The following is a 22,743-nucleotide window of genomic DNA, read 5'->3' on the forward strand; positions in this document are numbered from 1 at the left end:
AGAGCTCAGCCTCAAAGGGCAGAAACAGATGTCACACACCAGCGATCGTACATGGCATCTGTTTCATTCCGTTTGAGGCTGACCTGTTCATAGCAAGTATGAATCTCTCAATCTCTCAATTTTGTATGGCAAAGGTGGTAATAAGGTATTCACTATTCCCATATCATCATTTGCCTATAATTGCAAAAAATAGACAGCAAATTCAAGCAATTCAAACTGATGTTTCGGACAGCAAAAATAGATAGCAAATCTAAGCAAATATATGGTACCAAGAACAATATTGCTTGGAGACGACGACGGGCACGATGGCGTGACCGGCTCTGAATCTTGCCTGCTGGCGGTGGCTAGGCTCTGGATCTTGTTTGCGCGACGGCGTGCCCAGCTCTGGATCTTGCCTGCTGGCGGCGGCTGGCCTCTGGATCTTGCCTGGGCGACGGCGTGCCCAGCTCTGGATATTGTCTGCGGCCGGCTCCTCGGCAAGGGCGAGCGGGCGTCGGGGCCGCGACGAGGAGGCGCGATGGCGAACAGGGCGGCGCGACTGGAGGAGGCGAGGAGGTGGGCCTGCACAACAGCGAAGAGGGCGGCGCGAGGACCAGAGGAGGCGAGGAGGTGGGCTTGCGCGACGGCGAAGAGGACGGCGCTACCAGAGGAGGCGAGGAGGTGGACGCGACCTAGGGTTTGAAATGGAAGCCGTAAAGAGCTACGGCTAAGCGAGATGGCTGTAAGTCTAGTTGGAACTTGACCTAGGTGACGGGCGAGAAATGTAGCCCGTCACCTTTCTATTAGCTTTACAGTGTAGCACCTAAAGATTGTTTCCAGTGTGGCCCGTCACCTACGACTTAGGTGACGGGCTATGTTTTGGACCCGTCACCTTTCATGCATGGGTGACGGGCCACACAGATGTCGCATGTCACCTATGACTGATAGGTGACGGGTAATGCAGTTGCACTTACACTTCCAGAAGTCTATTCAGAAAGCAAATTCAGAGTGATGTACATTGCAGTTGCACTTACACTTCCAGAAAGACTGTTGTACATTGCAATTGCACTTACACTTCCAGAAAAAAAATCAGTCATATTACAGTTGCACTTACACTTCCAGAAAGAAAGTTCAGTCATATTACAGTTGCACTTACACTTCCAGAAAGAAAATTCAGTCATATTACAGTTACACTTACATTGCAATTGCACTTATACTTTCAGAAAGAAAATTCAGACTGATGTACATTGCAGTTGTACTTACACTTTCAGAAAGCAAATTCAGTCATATTACATCAAAATTCAGACAACAAGTAATGTACATTACACTATAATTATTTGGGACATCAAAATTCAGAATTTGAACATATTACACTAGGTTTCTTTACGTCCACGTCCACGCCCACGTCCACGGCCTGAATTTGATCTCACACGAATTTTTTCGTTGTGGTCGGTCCGCAGGTACGGGGTCTTGTCATTGGCATTTAGGTGGGGGAGCTCACAAGTTGCAAAAGGAGGAATTTCATCAAATTGATTAAACTCCTCCTCATCCACCGCATAATGCACTCCAACGATCCTTCTCTTGCCAGAAAGGACAATATGCCGTGTCGTCCTAACTGTATCAGGCACATAAAACATTTGTAGCACATCTTTTGCCAAAACAAAGGGTTCTGTTTTGTACCCAACATTGCGAAGATCAACGCTGACAAACTCATTCTTGTCACGTGTCACTCCCTGTGACCCTTGAACCCATCGACATTTGAATAGGGCAACCTTGAATTCCAGGTAGTTGAGCTCCCATATCTCCTCTATTTGACCATAGTATGGAGTCTTTTGCATGTTGTTATCATAAGGTTGTAAAGAGCTTGTGACAGAGATAACATGTTGCGCATGGTGACTTATAACCTGTGAAGGAACTCTTGATTGTAATGCATCCTCCCTTTATGTTAGAATTTCCATATGTTCCATCAGGACATTGGCAATGAAAACTTCCAGGAAAATTTTGGCATATTCCGTAGCACGAGTGTGCTTCCTGGTGCTCGCACTCGTCAATATCTAGGAAATACAGAGAAAGAAAAAATGTGAACGCATATGTTTGGAAGAATTTATGTTGATTCAGTAAACAGTATGATTTTGTTAAAGGGGTGAACTTATAAATGGAAATAATGTTAAAATAAAAAAAAGAGAGGAAAGAAACCTAAATTTATAGTGACATTTTTTTGTTAACCACGTGGCCCTACAAGATTTGTTTGTCGCCAATATTAACTTGTAAGCTGTAATCGTTAACTAGAGTTGCCATTGTGAGGTACCTTTGCATCCATTCGGTAGAGAAGCATTGCCTGCAAAGCCAGTAGGACACTGGCAATTGAAACTTCCAGGTGTGTTGCTGCAGTTGCCGTAGCAAAGGTAGATGTCTGGAGACTTGCATTCGTCGATGTCTAACCGCAGAAAAGGACGTTAGGTTGAGCAGGAGATGCCTGAAATAGATATAAGAAGAGTTAGTTGACTATTGATTCTACCTTGGCATCCATCGAGGATGTAAGGATTGCCCTGATAACCATGAGAGCACAGGAACCGGTACCCTTTGCGACCAGTATGTGCAATGTAGTCTTGGCAAATGCTGTTGGCACTGCGGCACTCTGGGGCTGACATATATGTTGGGCATAAGGAACTGCTGATTGTCCATTCTAGCGTAGCTGGGTCATCATCCCTACTGACTCTTTTCTCATATGCAGAATCCTGGTCGATGATGAAGATACCAGGATTGTCAAGACTGGGCGCCCAAGAAGAAGGCGATGATTCGACGCCACGGTTCTGGATCTGGATGTTGTAGGAAGAGTAGCCCATAATTGTGTTTGCCTCACAGCAGCCAAGGCCACCACAGCTGCCGTTCAACAAAGTATGGGTACGGGAAAACAGAAGTATTAGGATCCTGTGGGCTGAGCATTGGGCAGATCGCAGTGCAGGAACCGACCAAGATGTCCCCCAGACCCGCTTGGAGATCGACCTGGACGTTGCAGCCGACCACCTGGAGCTTGCTTACCGACTCCGACAGGAAGAACGGCCCGCCCTCCGGGAGCCCGCCGCCCCATGTCACATTCCCGGTGGTGATCTGGCCACGCGAGTACGGACCTTGCCCGAACTCCATGCGGCGGCTGCTGATGCGCACCGTGCCACTGGGAATGGAGATCTCGAGCACCTGCACGGTGCTGTCGCCAAGGAACAGCTCCGGCGGGTCGCCCAGCCAGGTCAGGGGTGTAAAGATCCCAAGATTTTTAACTAGAAAATCTAAAAGCCGGATCTTAAAAGAGCTGGCCTCTAATTTTATACAATTTTGAACTAAATAATTTAAAAGTCTTGTTGGGCTGTGAAGAAACCACTAAGACCATGACTCATTACCACCCCTACTACAGGTGAGTTTGAAGCCGGCGGCATGGTAGCAGCCATGCTCCACGCCGAACGGGTAGGGGATGTTGATGTTGCCGCACCTCCTGGTACAACTACTGCTGCTGCTAACTGGGATGGCGGCTGCCGCGGCCCACGGCACCCGACGGCAGGACGCGCAATGGCTATATATCGCGCGGGCTGCAAAAGCTGAATCTATCGCCTGAAGATTGTAGGTGGAGCAGCGGGATGATTTCGGCCCAGATAGCAAAAAGATTTTGGCCCACGAGGAGTAGACTAATTGGCTATTGTTGTGTCGTACAACTTTGTGTGTGATGCTGCTGCATGTAGCATGTAGCTGTCAGCCCACAAAGAGCATGCTATTGATTGGTTGAAGGATGTTGTGATGTGCGTTGTATGCATGCTAGATAAGCATGTGCGCTATTTTTTCTTTTCTTTTTTATTTCTGCTTCTTCTCTTTATTTTATTTTTCTTTTTCTTCATATTCATTTTCTTTCTCGATTTGTGCGTGTTCAAGTCTTTATTTATTTATACATGATTGAAGTTTATGTATTTTCTCTATATACGTGCATGCTTCTTACTGTTTTGACTATATGTATGCTTACTAGCTGTGGTGCATTGCACCTTTATTTCTTTTTCTTCCAATTTTTTCTCTCCCTACTTCCTTTTTCTTTATTAATTTTAATTCTTTAATGATAATTTCTTCTCTACTTCAAAGCTATATTATTTTTATTATTTTATCTTTTATTTGTTCAGAAGAATAATTTGTTCGTGTGCAAGGACAATTTATTAGTCTTGTGGACACATTTGTTTTCCATATAAAAATAATTTTTTATTTATTTATCCTAAAATGTTCGTGATATTAAATTATTTGTTCAACTTGTAGACAAAATTATTCCGTGATGTGAACTCATTTGTTCGTGATATTTAATTTTCAAATGTTCAGAATGTGCAATATTTTTGTTCGTCTTGTTTGATCATTTTGTTCGTATAAAGCAATTTTTTGTTCCAGATTTAAAATATTTGCTCAGAGCAATCAAAATTAATTATCTTATATTAAAAATAGTTTTTAAAATAATTATTCTGGATATAGTCAAGTGTGATTTTGATTTGAAGATCTCATCGTAAGGAAATTATGGTGAAATCAAAATTTAATTGCGATGTTTGGTTCGGAACTTATGACTTTTTTTAGTTGATGTCTCTTGCTAACATGTCGTATTCATTGAACTGTACATGTGCTGCATGTGGTCATAATTATAGTACGGTGCTAGATATTTTTTACGTGAAGTGCGCTGCGCGCAAGAGCCTATACATTGGATGTTGGGCTGTTGGGATGATGGCCCATTAAATATAATAGATGATGGAGAAATTTTCAGACGATAGTTGGTGAAATTGTCACCGTCAGTGACTTAAAACCGCACCCGGCAGGACGAGCATGGCAACTACGGCACAGAGCCCTGCTACTCCTACCCTTTCCATGAGCGTGGACGCAATTGCGTTTCTCTGCTTGCTGGAGGAAGCACTGCTTGTCTCGTCAGTCGTCATTCCACGTAGCATATATAGATAAAGGTCTACCAGCTGAAATTTCTTGACATCAGAACCACCTCACGCGGTTACTTTCCATGGACTGATTTGTGGCTAGTTTTCCTTGGACTGAAACTTTTGATTTCTTTTTGTTTCTTTTTTCCTCAGTAAGGGGCGCCGGCCTTGACGGTGCCGTTGACCGTTGTCCTATCCGAGAGGACTTTGACAACGTCGCACAGACAGCACCAGGACTCCAGGAGACTGTTCCTGATCTGTTCAGGAGCACCCACCCACCTTCGGTGCTGTTTGTTTACAGACTTTTTTTTAAAAAAAAATCTCTCACATAAAATGAATTTTATTATTTCGGAGTATCAAATAAAATTTATTTACAAATATTTTTTGACAGCTGAGTGCTAATTCGCGAGACGAATCTAATAAACCTAATTAATCTATAATTTGCTACAGTGATGCTACAATAACTATTCACTAATTATAGATTAATATACCTCACTAGATTTGTCTCGCAATTTAGCTCTAAAGTTCTACAATTAATTTTATAATTAATTTTTATTTAATACTTCTAAACATTAAGATTTCCGTGCGTGGTGTCTGTACCTGCCATCAATGGCATCACTGAGCATACCGTGTTGACGGCAAGATCTCAGCAGTGGCTGCCCACTTGATTCATCTGCAAAACCTCTTCAACTGACATGTACTGAGTTTCATTTCACAATCAGAAAATAAGTTGAAGCACAATCAAAATAGTCATTCAGAAATTGCACGGTACGATCAAACAACTGACACAACATGAATGCCGTCCAGAAATGTGAATGTACAAAAATGCAAAAGCCAACGCGCGCCAGGCAGGCAGTATAAACAAATATATAAAGCATTTTTGTGCAACCCAAAATTTATTGAGGATACAACGCTAACAAAAATATTTCCCCTTTCACTCTATATCTACTGGCTGCTACCAACCAACAGTATTTTTCTTTCACACCAAACCAGTCACCAGCCAATTAGTAGTAATTTTCTCTCATAACAAACCAGCACCAGCCACCAGTCGTAACCAGCAGAATTGAGTAAATGTATTTTTCTGCTCGATTCCTCAGTTGTCCCCTTCAACTGTCAAAAATCCCTTTACAATTGACTCATAATGTGCTGTAATTTGGGCACTGTCATAGCTCCTTGATGGATGTTGTAGAGAGCAAGCCACTTTCTAGCTTGCAAATTTCAGAGTGCCATGTACCAATCTTAGCACTCACATCAATCACCGATGCCTTGATCCAATGTGATGCCCAATTTGGTTCTTTCTTGTCTTAGGAATAGTAATATTTTTACCGCTAATTATGGTGTCAAACAAAGTCAATTTACAAAACTAATTTCATAACCCCTGCGCTAGGAATCCTGAAGAAGGCATTTGACCGCGTAATTTGAGTATGGTTACTGTAGCATCATTATAGTCAATCATCGATTAATTACCGTCATTAAATTCGTCACGAAAAATTACACCTCTCAATAAAGAGGTTTCGCAAATAGCCTTCTCTCGAGAAATGTGCACACTAGGTTCTAGCACGAACCAAACACGCCCAGCGAAAGCTGAATTGCTGATGCTACACTAGATTAGCAGGAACCAAACACGCCCAGCGAAAGCTGAATTGCTGATGCTACACTAGATTGTCAGAATCAGGTGCAGTATCTCAGACTCTCGCGAACACATCAACGCAAGCGATTCTCTGAATGCAACATGTCCAGAAAGCCCCAAACAAAATGGAAGAGCAAGTGACTAGATCCATCGCACACCGTCGGTTAATCTCAAAAAAAAAAAAACAAAACAAAAACGGACGCCGTCGGTGGCCAGCCGGCGTCCCCCTCGAGCGCAACTTCCGCGGCTCCGCCATTGCCTCACCCCCACGGCGAGCTGCGCGCCGCAACCTGCATTGCCTCGCCGCCGCGGCTCCGCCAATCCGCCGACGCCGCCGCCGCGCTCGACCAAACACCCTTATCGCCTCGGCGGCACTCGCCGGCTCGCAGCGTTCCGTGGCCGCGCCTTGCGTAAAGGGTCCAGCTTCCATTTGCCGCTGTTGGGTTGGAGGGAAGCTCTACGGGATCCATCGGACATGGGGGAGGAGGCTGAGCAGTCCGACCAAAGCGTCCTAGCCTCCCCCACGCCACCCACCCCCGTTGCCCGTCAAGTCCGCGCCGGTGAGGAATCACCCCATCGATCCCATGCCCCTCCGTTGCTCTTGCATCGCTGCCTCCGCGCTCCGTCAACACCCTACTCCCCACCAGCTGCTCTAGCCATTGTCTTGTCCGCGGCGGCGGCCGCTTCGACGCGGCGACGGAGCTGGGAGCAACACCAGCACGACCTGCATCCAGCTAGCGACCGCTGTCACGCTGTGCTCTTGTCTTCCTCTCCTCCGGTTTGGTGCTGGAGTGCCGGATAGTGTGATGTCGTCCTGTCATGGGCTACAGTGGGCTCGGCCGCCTGCCTCCCTCTCCATGAATTCTATGCTCACCGTCGGTTTTGGGCATGGATGGAAGAAGGGGATTGGGAAATGAATGGTGATAGCCATCCTTGGTGAGCACAGAAAGCAGTACTGTGACATGTATAATGTCTTCCCTCCATGTTGTTTTTCATTCTCTCCATTGAAGTATTCTTCCTTTTGGGATGCTGGGTGATGAAGTAACCAATGTTCGTCTGTTGTGTTCAGGTTCTTCCCCCATTCTATTTGGAATCCTGATAAAGATGGCTGGTGGCTGTGGCTCTTCGTTCAGGCAAGCTGCTTTTCTTTTCTCCATTGCAGATTATGCTCGTGGATCAGCAGCTCATTGTCCAAACTATACTGTACAATGTTACCAGCACAGAACAATCATTATCTAAAAGTACAAAGACACATCCAGATCCAGCACTACAATATAGGGATAGCATCTCAGGTTTAGTTAACATACTCTGTCTCTCAAAAAAAAAATTGCCATACTCTGCACAAGAACACTGCAGGCTTTACACATTGTCAATGAACAGAAATATGTAGAGCCTGATGTCAAAGTGTCAAACGAATGTAGTATGCCATTGGAAAGAGGAGGACGAAGCAGATTGGGCTCTTTTCCCCAATAAACAGCTTACAACAAGATTGGAATGTGCCTTCAGCTGCAGAGTACCTTGCTCCATTATTACATGCACACACAGGCCTGGAGAATACAATTACGGCATTATCCCATAATTAAGGAGACATCCATTACTCTCCTTTTAACTTCGTGTTCATTACAGCAAAAGTGAAAACAAATTAACAAAAATTTACGCTGGACACACAATACTACTTTATAGTATCCATGAAAGAAAATATATATCTGAGATCAACCATAAAGCAAATGCATATACCAAAAAAATCACAGAACAAGCATGAAGTTCATTGTCGTACAAACTTCACCGGGGGTAGCTTTCCGACAACAATATCTCCTCTTCCATAGTATATTGCCTGCTTGCTTCACTAGTATTGGCTTCTTTAATAGTGTGTTGCCTGCTCGATTCGTTACTAACCAGTTCAACTGACATGTAGTGAACCGGAGCTTCAACCTCATCATGCCTTCTTCTTGTAGTAACACATGGAACCTGCTTCTTCTTAACCAGTATGCTTTCAAGTGTTGTCTCCACTTCTCTCATTGTTGGCCGGTCTTCTCCCCTCAATTTAGTACACATTGCTGCTATTGCAGCTACTTCCTGGACTTCTCCATCTTCCTCTTCCATGACTTGAGCATCTATGATGCCAACAAGGTTACCTATTGAGAGGAGCTTTCTGAAATGTGAAACAAGGTTGTCACCATGTTCGGATCGATAGACGAATGGTTTCTTTCTAGTTAGCAATTCGATAAGAAGAACACCAAAACTAAAAACATCGCTCTTATCTGTTAGTCGACCTGTGTAATGGTACAAGGGATCTAGGTAACCCTTTGTTCCTTGAACCTCTGTAGTTACTCCAGTCTGATCAATTGGGATGTATCTTGAAGTTCCAAAGTCGGCTACTTTTGCTGTTAAACTGTCATCAAGAAGTATGTTGGCGGACTTAATATCTCTATGAAATATGGGCATTGAAGCAGCTGAATGCAGGTAGGATAGAGCTCTAGCCACTTCTAGTGCAATCCTTATTCTGTCAGCCCATGGTAATGATACTGGTCCTTGAACATGGAGATATTGGTAAAGGGTTCCATTTGAGATGAACTCATAAACTAAAAGTGGAACTTCTGTCTCGAGGCAACATCCTAATAGTTTCACCACATTTCTATGGTTCACTTGAGAAAGAACAGCAACTTCATTTATGAATTCGTCAATTTCTCTTTGTACTAAAATCCTTGATTTCTTGATTGCCACGACCTTTAGATCTATCATTCCTTTGAACACAACCCCATGACCCCCTCCACCAATCACACGTGCTCTATCAAAATTATTTGTAGCCTTCTCTAGCTCCCTTAATGTAATAATCATCCTTTCTCCAATGTCCGCATTGTGTGATACTAGCTGCTGCAATAATAACCCATGATTTTGATTGAAAAATTTATCTCTCATGTTTTTCACCCTCTGCAGTTTGATTTTACGTATTATGAAGGGGGTCCCGAGTGCTAGCAAAAGACTTATTCCACCGCCTACTCCTAGCCCGATGCTTAAACCTGAGAAAAGAAATAAATTTGGGCTAGATTATTAGAGTATATATAGCCACACTCCACATAAACGAATGAGTTTTTTTATCGTACATAAATGAACTAGTTGGGATGATGACAGAAGCTTAATAGTGAGGGAGCGCAGGTTTCTTATTAAAAAGGAGTACATTTGATGCTCTGATGACAGTAATATATATGGAAAATAGGTGGGCGCCAGCATAATATAATGGCTTGTCACCTGTGAGGGAATTCTTCTTTGTTATTGTAATAAGACACCCATTTTTTGTGAAAGGATTTCCGTAGGTTCCATTAGGGCATTGGCATTGAAAAGTTCCTGGGAAATTTTTGCACTCTCCGTAGCAGCCATGTGATTCCTTGTTCTGACACTCATCTATGTCTGAAACATACTTGCACAACAAAGCAGAACCATTAGCACGCTATATGTTTGAAAAAGAGAAGCATCATATATACCTTTCGGTAAGCAATATTGTTAATGTAATGCCGTGTGCTAACTGGGGGATAAAACTAAATATAATGAGGCTATATATATAGATGAGCAATAATTAGTAGCTATTATTGAGGAGGTGCAAATAATGAATCTGAGTTGCATAGTGAAACCTTGGCATCCATTTGGGACTGAAGCATTGCCCTCGAAGCCATGAGGACACTGGCAGATAAAGCTTCCCTGCGTGTTCGTGCATTTGCCGTAGCAAGGGTAGCTCTCTGGAGAACTGCACTCATCCACATCTAAAAAAGCACATTGATGGACTTTAAAAATTAGAAACTTGAGTAAAGCTTACTGATTCATGTAGCTCAAGGGTACCTTTTCAAAAAAAAAACAGTTACTCTGACTCTATTGCTATATACCTTTGCATCCATCGGCGATGTAAGGATTGCCTTGATAGCCATGAGAGCACTGGCACTTGTACCCTTTAGCAGGACCCATGGCATAATCTGACGTGTTTAGGCAAGAGCTGTAGGCACTGCGGCATTCTGGGGCAGACGCATTTGTAGGACATGTCATGTTATAAGCTATCATCCAGTTTAGCGTTTGCCTGGTTTCAGGAACCGCGGTATCACTAATGCTATAATTGTAACCCTGGTCGACTATGTAGATCGAATCTGTTGCGTTTGGACCAGCAGGATCAAATGATCCATCAAGCTTGTTGATCTGGATGCTGTAGAAAGAATAGCCTATATAGATGTTTGCCTGACAGCATCCAATGCCTATGCAGCCGCCACGAACCCCCACAAGATATCCAAAGTATTTACCATCTTGGTAAGCCGGCGGACATACAGAGCTGCAAGAAGCGACCAAGCTGTTCTCCTCTCCTCCCCGGACGACGGCCTGGACGTTGCAGCTGTCCACCAGCAGCATGTTTGTGTCCTCCGACAGGAAGTAGGGCCCGTCTTGCGGGAGGCGGCCGAGCCCCCATGTCCCGTTCATGGCGCGGCCGTCACCGCCGCCGCGGCTCGCGAATTCCACGCGGCTGCTGTTGATGCGCACCGTGGCGTTGGGGGCGGAGATCTCCAGCACCTGCACGGTGCCGTCGCCCAGGAACAGCTTCGGCGGCCGGAAGGAGAGGTCGCAGGTGAGGTTGAACCAGGTGGCGTGGTAGCAGCCGGGTTCGATGCCGAACGGGTACGGGACGCTGATGTTGCCGCAGCTCCTGGTGCAGTTTGGAGCAGCTGCCGCCGCGCCGCCGAACGGCGGCGGCAGCAGCAGCGTGGCAACTACGGCAGCGAACGCTGCGGCGACCCTCTTACTTTCCACTGCCTCCCCCATGTTTTCGTGCATGCAGTTTTATGCAAAGATACTAGCGCACAAGCCGATCGCGATCATCTACCCATCTATGTATATATAGGCCGCCTGTGGTTTCCACCCATCTTCCTCGCTACAGCAAAAGCTACCGGGTTCTACCGGTGATTTTCGGTACACATCACGATTCACTGTCGTTTACTCGTTTGTTAGTCAGTCTACTCCATCCCCGGAGCAACGTGTGTGCGCGTCCATGTGTTCCTTCCTTCCCAAAGGCCTCGTTCGGTCGTCGTTCTCGTTCCCACACCCTACCAATCACCGCCGAGCAAAGTGCCAGCGGGTCATTTTCTGAATGGCATCCTTTTTTAAAAAAAATTCTGAAAGGCAGACCCGGGTCGTGGACTCGTGGGTCGACGGTGGAGGAGACAGGACAGGAGACCTACCAATCTTTAAGCTCTCACACAACACAAAGCGATTCTCTGAACTTTTTTTCTGAAAACTACTCCCTCCTTCCCCGTTTATAAGGCATACACGTATATCAAGATTCAAACCTTCTCATCTTTGACCAATAATTTAACTATTAAATTTTTGTTTTTATAATGCAAATTTCATATGATTGGATTCATAATCAAATATAGTTTACAATGATTATAAGCTTATAATCAAAAGTGATATAATATATGATAAATAAATAGTCAAAGTGTTGTTTAGAAGACCGTGTCATGTTCCACCATGCCTTATAAACGGGGAAGGAGGGAGTACGTGTGAAAATGAAAACGAAATGGGGCAGGTGTAAGTAACGAAACCTCCGCAGATGCATCGAGACCAGTGTCGGAATTAAGGGGGCTGACAGGGGCCATAGCCTTCCTCAACCAAAAAAAGTTAATATATAGTGCATAATTTGTTGATGAAATCAGATCAATTTCTGTAGAAAATCAATGCAAAACTAAAAGGACTAGTTTTTATTTGGCATCAAAACATAATTTTATTTTAATGTTTTCATTGAATTTTTAAGGCATCAAAACATGCTCTAAAATTTACCAAATTTGAAAATTAAGATTCATTTTGAATTCAATTCATCCTGTTAATTTATTTCACTAATTTTCCATAGAAATTTTAAAAAATTTATTAAGATAATCAATTTGCCCTTTATGAACAAATTTAAAATATTGCTATGGAACATCAATCAAATAAAATTAATATGGTAAACTAAAGTTCAATAAACCTTATGTTTCAAATTTGATAAATTTTAGAGTATGTTTTGATGCCATAAAAATTCAATGAATCTTAAATTTTACCCATATTTAAATATTTATATTTCAAAAAAATTTCCATTCCAACAAAAAATAATAGTTAAATAGTTTTCTTATCACCTACTATACCTATGTAAAAAAAATCATAATTTTTAGACCTATTTAACTTTGGGATTCCTTTAACTTTTTTTTCTTGCTATGAAAGTTGGAGGAAGAAAAAAAAAAGAAAAACCGCTCTGCTGTGGCGAAAACCAGGGTGTTTTTGGTTCAGGGGGTCAAATGGTTTCAAGAGTTCGACGGTGTAGGATGTTCGGTTTCGTAGTTCAGGGGAAATTCAAACTTTGGCAAGAGTTAGGGGGCTAAAGTGGACTTGTGCCAAATGTTTATTTTAGAAATTTAGGGATGAAGTGCTTCGGCTGAAAATATTTTCATGTATTTGGCTGCTTGATTGCTCAGTAGCCGCTTCAACTGACAAATCCCTTTTGTGGAAGTAAAGTCTTCAGTTAACTCATAATGTGGTGTAGTTTGGGCACTGTCGTGTTTCCTACCGTCCTTGATGAATCTTGTAGAGCAATCTACTTTCTAGTTTGCAAGTTTCAAAATGACACGACTATTTCCCTCTAGTTTGCAAGTTTCCGAATGACATGACTATTTCCCTCATCGTAGGACATTCCATACGCATGGAGTTCAAATTAAAATGTGGGAATTGACTTGGGCGCCACATGTAAATTTGAGTTTTTGGTCATTGGAGTTTTTTTTTTTTTCTGCACCAACTAATCTGTGTCGTACTGTTGGCTCGCCATTAGTTTTGGAGAGGAGAAATTGTGAATTCTCACATTGGCATCAACAAATCCGGGTCATACTGATGGTTCAGTTGCATTTTTCAAGAATACAGGAGCGAGTGAATTTCAGAAGAAAAAAAAGACTTTTCGCCAATCAGAAATGATGAAATGAGATGGCCTACTCAATTTGCTAAATAATGTCCACCTCAGGGAAAGAGGAGGACGAAGCAGACTGGGCTCTTTCCCCCAATAAACAGCTTAAGATTGGAATGTGCCTTCAGATGCAGAGTAAGATTATCTTACTTTACTGTCAGAGATATCATCAAGAAGAACGTTCGAAGTTTTGACATGCCTGTCGAACATTTGGAGATGCACCAATCTTATTTTTTTTTGAATGGAGAGATGTACCTATCTTTAATCTCACATCAACCATCAATTCCTTGTTTGTTCATCCAATGTGATGCTGATACTACACTAGATTATCACAATCAGGTGCGGTGTGTATACCTCAGCATCTCCCTAAGATTCTCACCAACACATGCAATCTATTCTCTGAAATCTGAATGCAGCATGTCCAGAAAGCCCCAAGCAAAATGGAAGAGAAATGGAGGGGAGGCATGCGCAAGTAACGAGACCTCCGCTAATCCACCGAGACGCCGTCGGTGGCCAACCGGCCTCCCGCTAGCGTGCGACCTCCGGCATTGCCTCACCCCATGGCGAGCTGCGCGCCGCCACCTGCATTGCCTCGCCTCCGCGGCTCCGCCAATCCGCCGCCGCCTGCCCGCCTCCGCGCTCCATCAACACCTTTCTCGCCTCGGCTGCACTCGCCGCGTTCCGCGGCCTCAGCGTCGCGTGAAGGGGCCAGCCTCCATTTGGATCGAGCCGTCAAGGGGAACTCTACGGGGACGGCCGGCTTCCGACATGGAGGAGGCTGAGCAGTCCGACCAAAGCTTTCTCGCCTCCCCTACACGATGCGTGACCTCCCCTAAAATGTCTCTCCGAGCCCTCGACAACGGAGGAGGAGGGGACGCGGCGGGGATATCCGGCGGCGAAGGGAGAGAGCTGGAACCGTTGAGGCAACACCACATCGACTCCATGCCCCCTCCATTACCGGTTGAGGCTTAGCTCATGTGATTGAGCTCGTCACTGATAAACAAGGTGGTGGTGATGCATTGATGCTTGTGATTGCTTGCTTCATCTTCTACTAGCTCTTTAGGTTGCGAGGACAGTGAGGTTGCCTGGTTCGGATTGGACATTTGAGATATTCTTACGTGCTGGTATGTTGCAGGATGCCGCGGCACAGAGTTTGCAAAGGGGGAATGGCGTGCAGGACTGCAGGTGGTTGTGTTCGCAATTCGCTAAGTCAAAGACCGTGCCCGAGGACTGCTCTGAGGTTGGTTGTTTTGACCTGAGTCTGGGTTTTCCATATTGCAGGTTTATGTTTCATGTATGTTGTGTGTTGGTTTTGCATCTCTGAAATTCTTACTGAGAAAAAGGTGAAAAGGGTCATAATTTGGGCCCTTCATCCTTTCAGAGTTTCAATGATGACCCTTCATGCTTTCAGTTTCAGTTATGTTTGCATACTATACACACAAGCACTCCTGGTTGAGAATAGTCTAATCTTCTTGTTTACCTTGCATACCATGGTCTGAAGCTATCAGTGAAGATGACTGATAAGTTACTTCACAACATTTACAGTTTATGAACTTCTGAGAACTTTTGTTATGCTTCACTGTCAAATTTTTTCAGAGCTCTATACAAACAAGTAATAAGTTGGGCTGGTACTACTAGCTAGCAGCAAACACAGTGCACCATACTGAGTTTGAGTACTAGCTAAGAGGAACACACAGGATTGCTCGTTTTTGTTATCCAGTGGTGTATGCAATTAAGATTTGCTGTTGACTTCTAATCAAAAGCCACTGTATACTGTACCTGTTTATTTTTACATTTTGCTACTAGGAATGTACCAATGTCTTCTTCCGCAAGAAGGCCGTCTAGTGTCAATATTTTATTTCTTGATGTATGCAATTAGTCTGAACTTATGTTTATGTCTAAATTTTTACAGGGAGCTCAAGGTAGATTGTATTCTGCTTGTCGGTTACTTGAAGTTTGTTCTTGTTGAGCTGGTTCAAGTGTAAAGATCGATCCTGAATATCACCCTTCACTGTTCCCAGCATTCGTTGGCAAGGGCTATTATTGTTTGAAGATGCATAAAGCAGTTATTGCATCTTTTTCTCGAACACTTCTTTTTTCCTCAAAACCAGCAGTTAGTGCATTTGCAGCAAGGTACATTACAAATACGTGTATGCCCACACTATTATTTTGAAGTAAAGTGACATCTTAGAGTTACCTCCAGTTTATATGTTGCACACTTTAATGGGAATATCTGTGTAACTGTTATACAATGTATGATTACGCTGGGTTTGTTTATTGTGTATTGATGCTAAACCACTAAATCTATTTAACTTCTAGAAGAATTTGTTCTTTAACTTGATCATAATTCCCTATAATATGCAGGTACTCAGGATCTACTGTGCACTTTGCTGATGAGCATAATGGCACAGGGAGAACTCTAACCCAAAGAATTGTGCCTGTGGTAGCCATATTGGTGTAACTGTTATACAATGTATGATTAAGCTGGGTTTCTTTATTGTGCATTGATGCTAAACCACTAATTCTATTTAACTTATAGAAGAATTTATTCTTTTAACTTGATCATAAATCCCTATAATTGGAGGTACTCAGGACCTACTGTGCACTTTGTTGATGACCATACTGGCACAGGGAAAACTCTAACCCAAAGAATTGTGCATGTGTTAGCCAATGATACCCGTGAGCAATTGGCTGCTAAAATCCTTAATGAGGTAACATTAACATAGCACATTTATATGGTGCACTATGATGGGGTCGAGAAATCCACGAACTCCGGCTATCCAGGACCTACCACTGACGGCGAGGAAGCGCCTGCAGACGTGCATCACGCTGCAACCGTCAGTGGACCATGCATTTCCTGTTTAATAGCAAAGCGAGTGGCCTTTTTTTTTACTCCGTGAGAACGGGGAGTCGAACTCCCGACCTGCAGGATGCACAGCTACCGCCCTACCACTGTGCTACGCGCATGTTCTCATTAAGGATAAATGAGAAACTCGGGGGAGGTCACCCCCCAGGTGTCGAGTTTTTTTATATGGTGCACTATGATGGCTATCCTGATTGCTTAGCACTTAGCAGAGGTTTGGTATTATCTATATTCTATAGACTAATATCTTGATTGAACATTTCAGGAGCATCATGTTTATGTTAGGCAGTTTCTTCCTTGTGCGATGACCAACTTGTGTGGTGCGAAAGTGGTGTTCCTCTTATCAGAAGTGTAAGCGAGATCCTTGCCTATCTCTAATCAATCTAGGTCTATTGGCCGGCCAGAGCCAGAGGTGCACACGCCTAGGCCTGGCTGGGCCTAACCACATGTATAGCACAATGGCTTGTCTAACAAGAAGCCTTACAATTCCTGATGAGTACACCTAATTCATTATATGGTTCCATGGACTGAGGAGCACACGTTGGAAAAAATAACATGTTTAAATTTTGAAAACAAAAATCACAATGCCTTGCTCGTTTTTCAACTGACACGTTGTGTGGCTTGCCTTCTCTTCAACTATAATATATTGTTCTATGCCTTAACTAGACAAGAGCATATCTTCATAGAGCTTCTCCCTTCCTTTTGTACAGTTGCACTTTGGAGTTTCATGTTATGATTTGAGGAAGGCTGCTGCCATGAATGGCTACTGCAAAATCAATTGTAGAGGATAGTGAATCTGGTTGTATGCAAAAAACTTCCAACATGTGTTCCACCAAATGAGCTTTCCGTATCTTATTTTCTTCTTAATTCTACAGATGTTAACACTTAGCACTAGTGATGTTTTTTTCTTAGGTGTTGTGTTGTTTCTTCAATTGTAACAATGTAGCTTTTGCAAGAGGGAAGAATGTGGTGGTGGTAGCCATTCCTTGACAACCATCTCAAACAGTAAGGTTCCGTGGTGTCTCCATTCATTTTGATTTGAAATTTCTTCATTTAAACGTTGGGTTTGGGTTGTAGGATGATTCTTTGCTAGTTTGCTGCTTGAATTCATCCAGCATCGTTACAAATTTATTTTCAATTCTGAGAAAGATGGCCAGACTGCACGTTATCCAGCCAAGCTGCATTTCATTTACCAGTCGCAGGCGTTCATCGATGCCTACATTTTGGTGTCCAAATTGTACCACATCGCACTTGCACTGCCACATATCATTGCAGGTGAAAACAGGCTGAAGAAAACAACTGAGTTGCATTTTCTCAAAAAGAGATGTACAATACTCTGCCTGTTACTCCTTGGTCCTTCCAGGCTTACCGCAAGCTGGAAAACAATCTAATAACATGTGATGTTCGATTAACAAACTTTAAGCACATCAATACTATCTGTAGAGCTTTCATGAAGGGAACTACATAAAATTAGCATTGTAACAAATGCATTTACCAAAATATTTTCAGAACAATCTAGAGCAAATGTGGAAGCTCATCATTGTTCATGACAGCATATGTTCATCGGGGGTAGGTTGCTGACAAAATTATTTCATCTTCCATTGTGTATTGTCTGCTTGCTTCCTTATTAACCTTTTCAATTGACATGCAGTGAACCAGAGTGTTATGCTCATTATATCCCCTTGGTGCCATAATACATGGAATCTGGTTCTTCTTAACTAGTAAGTTTTCAAGTCTCATCTCAGCTTCTCTCATTGTAGGTCGATCTTCTCTCCTCAATTTAGTACACATTGCCGCTAGTATAGCTACTTCGTAGATTTCTCCATCTTCATCCTCGATGATTTGAGGGTCTATGAGTTCAACCAGTTTGCCTTCTATGAGTAGTGAGACAAAATGTGAAACAAGACCATCCCCATCATCGGTCCGATAGACAAATGGTTTCTTTCTTGTTAGTAATTCTACAAGAAGTACACCAAAACTGAAGACATCACTCTTATCTGTTAGTCGGCCAGTATAATAGTATTCTGGATCCAGGTAACCAATTGTTCCTTGAACCGCTGTAGTGATTCCTGTTTTGTCAATCGGGATATATCGTGAAGCTCCAAAGTCAGATACTTTTGCAACTAAACTGTCATCAAGTAGTATGTTGGAGGACTTAATATCTCTATGAAATACTGGCATTGAAGTAGCTGAATGTAAATAGGATAGTGCTCTGGCAACTTCCATCGCTATCCTCATTCGATCATCCCATGGTAGTGATATGGGTCCTTCAACATGAAGATGCTGATAAAGGGTTCCATTTGAAATGAACTCATAGACTAGTAATGGGACTTCTGTCTCAAGGCAGCATCCTAAGAGCTTCACAACATTTCTGTGGTTTACTTGAGAAAGAACTACAACTTCATTTATGAATTCACTGATTTCCTTTTGTACCACTATCTTTGACTTCTTAATTGCCACGACATGCAGATCTAGAATTCCTTTAAATACAATGCCATGCCCTCCACCACCAATCACACGTGCTCTATCAAAATTATTTGTGGCCTTCTCTAGCTCTTCTAAGGTAATCATCATCCTTCCACCAATATCAACATTCCGCGATATCAACTGTTGCAACAGTAACCCATGATTTTGTTTGAAAAATTTCTCCTTTGTCTTCCTCACCTTATGTGACTTGAGTTTACGAATCACGAAGGGACCACCAAGTGCCAGAATCAAAAGCCATATGCCACCGTAAACTCCTAGCTCAATGCTTAGGTCTAAAAAAGATAATAATAATAATGTTAATGATGTGCCAACTTCATGGGTTTGGCGCAAGCATGCATATTGAACTGAGAAAGATGAAAGAGGCACGTAGTTATTGTCAAAGTTTACAATGAAAGCTTTTTACTGTGGGAGAACTTGTAAAGTTATCATTACAGAAATACGAGAAAGATATAAGGCAAGGTAATCGGTTGAAGCAGTGGCTTTTTCACCTGTAATTACCAAGGAGTTCTTGATTTTATTACATCCGTCCTGTGTGAAGGGATCTCCATAAGTTCCTTTAGGACATTGGCAGTACAAATTGCCACTGAAATTTTGGCAGGTTCCATAGCACGTGAACCCTCCCACGTGCTCACGCGGCTCAATGACTAGAAGAATACAAGGAAACGAGGTAAACAAATGAGTCCACCTTATATGCTGGATATGAAAGTCAAACGTTTTAATAAGCAGTGGCACTGCATGATATTCTTTTTGTCTAAACTGCAACAGTCTTTCTTGAGTATATGAAAACATATAAATCAAACTAGATAGGTAATTTATCTATATTAGTAGCCCCATATATTACTGCAAGCATGAAGTTGGGCCAAATTCTCAAATATGTTGCACTCTCTCTGATAAACGATGGTTTGTTGTGGTTTTCAACATGTGCCTTTGATCACTAGTTGCTTTTATAATGTAGTATTTTACAAAGTTCAATAAAATTTGGTATTACAAAAGTATCTCTCAAGACAATTTATACATGTGAATTCATGTGTGAAAACGAAATATTTTAGCATTTACTGATCATCAGTTTTCAAAACGAAACATTTACTGATCATCATAAAAACTTGACAACAAGAGGAAGATAGCATTTCCCGCTTTGAACTAAGAAGGAAGCAGGGCTCGAACCCTGAGTCTCCTAACTGAGAGCAAGCTCCACTAGCCAGCAGCCTGCGGGCGCACCTTAAAAAGTTTATCATTGAAGATTCATGTGGCCGGTAAGGTTTCTTGTGGTGGAACCTGCCACCCGGGTTCGAGTCTTGACTCGATTTATTCTAGGATTTAACTAGCACTATTCTTTCAGTGGTAGCAGATTTATGCAGTCCATGGATCAGGGGAAAAAACAAGTTGATTAACTGTTACCTTGGCATCCATCAAGGACGTAAGGGTTGCCTTGGCTACCGTCAACACACTCGCATATGTACCCACCATGGCCAGCATTAGTAGCGGGATATGAACAAGAGCTGCGGGCACTGAGACATTCAGATGCAGGTCCATCTACCGGACATGTTGAATTACTGATTACCCAGTCTAGCGTAACTGCTTGCGTAGTCTCAATGTCAAATAGCTCTGGAGGTCCTGGGCTGTAACTGAAAACCCCATCAACCATATAGATGGAAGCTGAATTGGAGGGCAATGTACTGTCGAGGAAGTGGACCTGAATGTTGTAATGAGAGTAGCCAAGAACGATGCCTATTTGACAGCAACCAATGCCCGTGCATGCTGTACTTCTAGCAATTGCTGATCCCTTGTCATCAGATGGGCATATCGCAGTGCAGGAACCGACAAGGTTGTTCTGCACTCCGCCCCGGAGGTCGACCTGGATGTAGCAGCCTTCCGCTAGCAGCATGTTCGTCTTCTCCGACAGGTAGTACGGGAAGCTGACCCCCCATGTTGTGTTCACGGTGCGGCGGCCACCGCCACCATCATCGACCCCAAAGTCCATGATGCTGCTGCTGTTGATGCGTACCGTGGCATTGGGAACAGAGATCTCGAGAACCTGCACGGCGCCGCCGCCGAGGAACAACTTGGGAGGCCGGTGGGAGCGGTCGCAGGTGAGGTCGAAGCCCGCGGCGTGGTAGCAGCCGGGCTCCACGCCGAACGGATACGGGATGTCGATGTTGCCGCAGCTCCTCGTGCAGCCACCAGTCCCACCACCGGTGGCCGCTGCAGCCGGTGCCGCATCGCCGAACGGCAGTAGCAGCAGCAGGAGGAGGATGCTAACTACAGCAATGGATGCTACAACTCGGCTATTTCTTACCCTGTTCATGTGTGCGTGTACGCAAACTGAAGGCACTAGGCTTGCTTTTCTTCTTTTTTGTGTATGTGTTTGTGTGTGAAGGGAACACCTCGTTACCTTATAATGTAAATCTGCAATACGGCACGTACGTGCGGTGTTCGTGCTCGAGATACGTAGTTAAACTTAGACTGTTAGACCAATTTGTGGTGCTCGTGTACTTTTGGTGCACTGGACATCCTGTGACTTCGACAGGTCGGTTAAATATCTCATTTGAATCATCTAGAACTAAACTTTAGTCCGGATTAAACTTTAGATGACTACTAAACTTTGCGAAAGGACTTGTAGCATGTTGGTTGCAAGGCTTCAAGTTCTGAGTTCGACTGAGTGTCTGAGTTATATTGTGTTATCGAAAAAAATGTAACTAAATGACTGTTCGGATCTATGAACTAAACTTTAGGTAGGATACATATGAAAATATAGAAATTTTTATATGCTCGTAGTGAGGGGTAGTTTGGCTTTTTTGCGGTTCGCAGGTTGGTTTAATCCAAAGTGGGTAGATTTTGAGAACTAATGAACTAAACTTTATTTGAAGTGGAACTAAACTTTAATCTATATTTTAATCAATGATCATCTAATGGAGTAATATAATGTACTAAACTTCTAAAGTTTAATCTATGGATCCAAATAGGACCTTCGATAGGCATATGATTTCTACCCACATCTCCATCCCCGGAGGAAAGCGCGCCACATTGACACTGCCCTCCCGTTGGCCTAACCTCGCTCTAGCCGCGAATTGTTTGAAGACTTAGCTTGGAGCCTTGGACGCGTAGCGCATCTGGTGGTAATTCAACTTGGACTTGGTCGTGTCCCCCCTATTTGGACTGATTTTTTTTTCGAACAAATTCAGGGGGGGAGGGGGGGATCCCCACCTATTATTTCATTGATCGAAAGAGTTTCGAGATGGAGCCATTACAATGACGCTTACAAAGATTATCTCGGCAAGTCGAGGGAAAACAACGTGAGGTCGGCTAGACCGAAAAGAGAGAAAATACAGGAGAGGTTACATGGAAACATCACAATTCTAATACAGCTCAAGAGTACACCAAATGTATTCTACCAAACGTCCATGGGACCGGCGCCGAACAACTTGCTTGCCAGGTTCACCGCAGCCAAAGTGCCACCACAACACCCCACACAGCTACGCCGCTCTGTGGTTACCCTCCAACGATTTGGGAGGGTTTACCGACCGAATGGGGGCTAAGGGTAAGCGGGGCATCCTGACCAAAATGTCGCCGGAAACGACGACCTCCCTTCAAGCTGACGGTACTACCAAATGAGGCACATCCAGACGCCGCATACCGCCATCCAATGCCCTTCGAGGGGAGGAAGCCCCAAAGGAGGGAAGGCCGGCAGAGGTGACGACCGGCATTTGATTTTGATATCCCGTCAACAAGGAGAGCACCGACGAAGTAGAGGTGCCAGCATCTGGTACTTGTGGAGCAACATCAGAATCTAAAAGGAACACCAACAGGCTTGTAAAATGGTTGCAGACACGAAGGGGTGGGGAGTGGTGGTCTTCCGAGGGAGCCACTGCCGAGATACTTACTT

The 22,743-nt window shown here is 43.6% G+C and overlaps 2 protein-coding genes and 2 long non-coding RNA genes across 4 annotated transcripts; 2 read left to right on the forward strand and 2 right to left on the reverse strand.

Annotated features, from left to right (window-relative positions):
• Nucleotides 1-6,761: 6,761 nt before the first annotated feature.
• Nucleotides 6,762-8,045, forward strand: LOC120713732. Its single transcript, XR_005691257.1, has 2 exons — nucleotides 6,762-7,516; nucleotides 7,622-8,045. It is a non-coding gene; the product is annotated as an uncharacterized LOC120713732 (long non-coding RNA).
• Nucleotides 8,042-11,395, reverse strand: LOC120713726 (wall-associated receptor kinase-like 6). The gene is made up of 4 exons (XM_039999681.1): nucleotides 10,431-11,395; nucleotides 10,182-10,310; nucleotides 9,802-9,960; nucleotides 8,042-9,572 (listed from the first exon to the last, which is right to left on the reverse strand). Exons 1-4 carry the CDS (start codon nucleotides 11,359-11,361, stop codon nucleotides 8,335-8,337), a joined length of 2,457 nt encoding a protein of 818 aa, XP_039855615.1. The 5' UTR covers nucleotides 11,362-11,395; the 3' UTR covers nucleotides 8,042-8,334.
• Nucleotides 11,396-13,904: 2,509 nt separating this feature from the next.
• Nucleotides 13,905-18,167, forward strand: LOC120713731. The gene is made up of 6 exons (XR_005691256.1): nucleotides 13,905-14,515; nucleotides 14,646-15,643; nucleotides 15,875-16,724; nucleotides 17,084-17,378; nucleotides 17,883-17,942; nucleotides 18,025-18,167. It is a non-coding gene; the product is annotated as an uncharacterized LOC120713731 (long non-coding RNA).
• Nucleotides 17,661-21,195, reverse strand: LOC120713729 (wall-associated receptor kinase 2-like). Its single transcript, XM_039999686.1, has 3 exons — nucleotides 20,259-21,195; nucleotides 19,349-19,504; nucleotides 17,661-19,132 (listed from the first exon to the last, which is right to left on the reverse strand). Exons 1-3 carry the CDS (start codon nucleotides 21,163-21,165, stop codon nucleotides 17,934-17,936), a joined length of 2,262 nt encoding a protein of 753 aa, XP_039855620.1. The 5' UTR covers nucleotides 21,166-21,195; the 3' UTR covers nucleotides 17,661-17,933.
• Nucleotides 21,196-22,743: the final 1,548 nt, after the last annotated feature.

This window comes from Panicum virgatum, chromosome 6K, assembly GCF_016808335.1.
Source record: "Panicum virgatum strain AP13 chromosome 6K, P.virgatum_v5, whole genome shotgun sequence".
NCBI classification, from domain to species: Eukaryota; Viridiplantae; Streptophyta; class Magnoliopsida; order Poales; family Poaceae; genus Panicum; species Panicum virgatum.

Bases quoted from the DNA above. Each gene is read 5' to 3' on its own strand.
- LOC120713726 (XM_039999681.1), bottom strand. From the start codon at position 11,361: ATGCACGAAAACATGGGGGAGGCAGTGGAAAGTAAGAGGGTCGCCGCA. The intron at 9,961-10,181 runs GTTTCACTATGC...AGTATGTTTCAG, and splicing joins AGTCCCAAATGGATGCCAAG to ACATAGATGAGTGTCAGAAC. The intron at 9,573-9,801 runs GTGACAAGCCAT...TTCTTTTCTCAG, and splicing joins AAAGAAGAATTCCCTCACAG to GTTTAAGCATCGGGCTAGGA.
- LOC120713729 (XM_039999686.1), bottom strand. From the start codon at position 21,165: ATGAACAGGGTAAGAAATAGCCGAGTTGTAGCATCCATTGCTGTAGTT. The intron at 19,505-20,258 runs GTAACAGTTAAT...GTATTCTTCTAG, and splicing joins CGTCCTTGATGGATGCCAAG to TCATTGAGCCGCGTGAGCAC. The intron at 19,133-19,348 runs GTGAAAAAGCCA...TATCTTTTTTAG, and splicing joins GAACTCCTTGGTAATTACAG to ACCTAAGCATTGAGCTAGGA.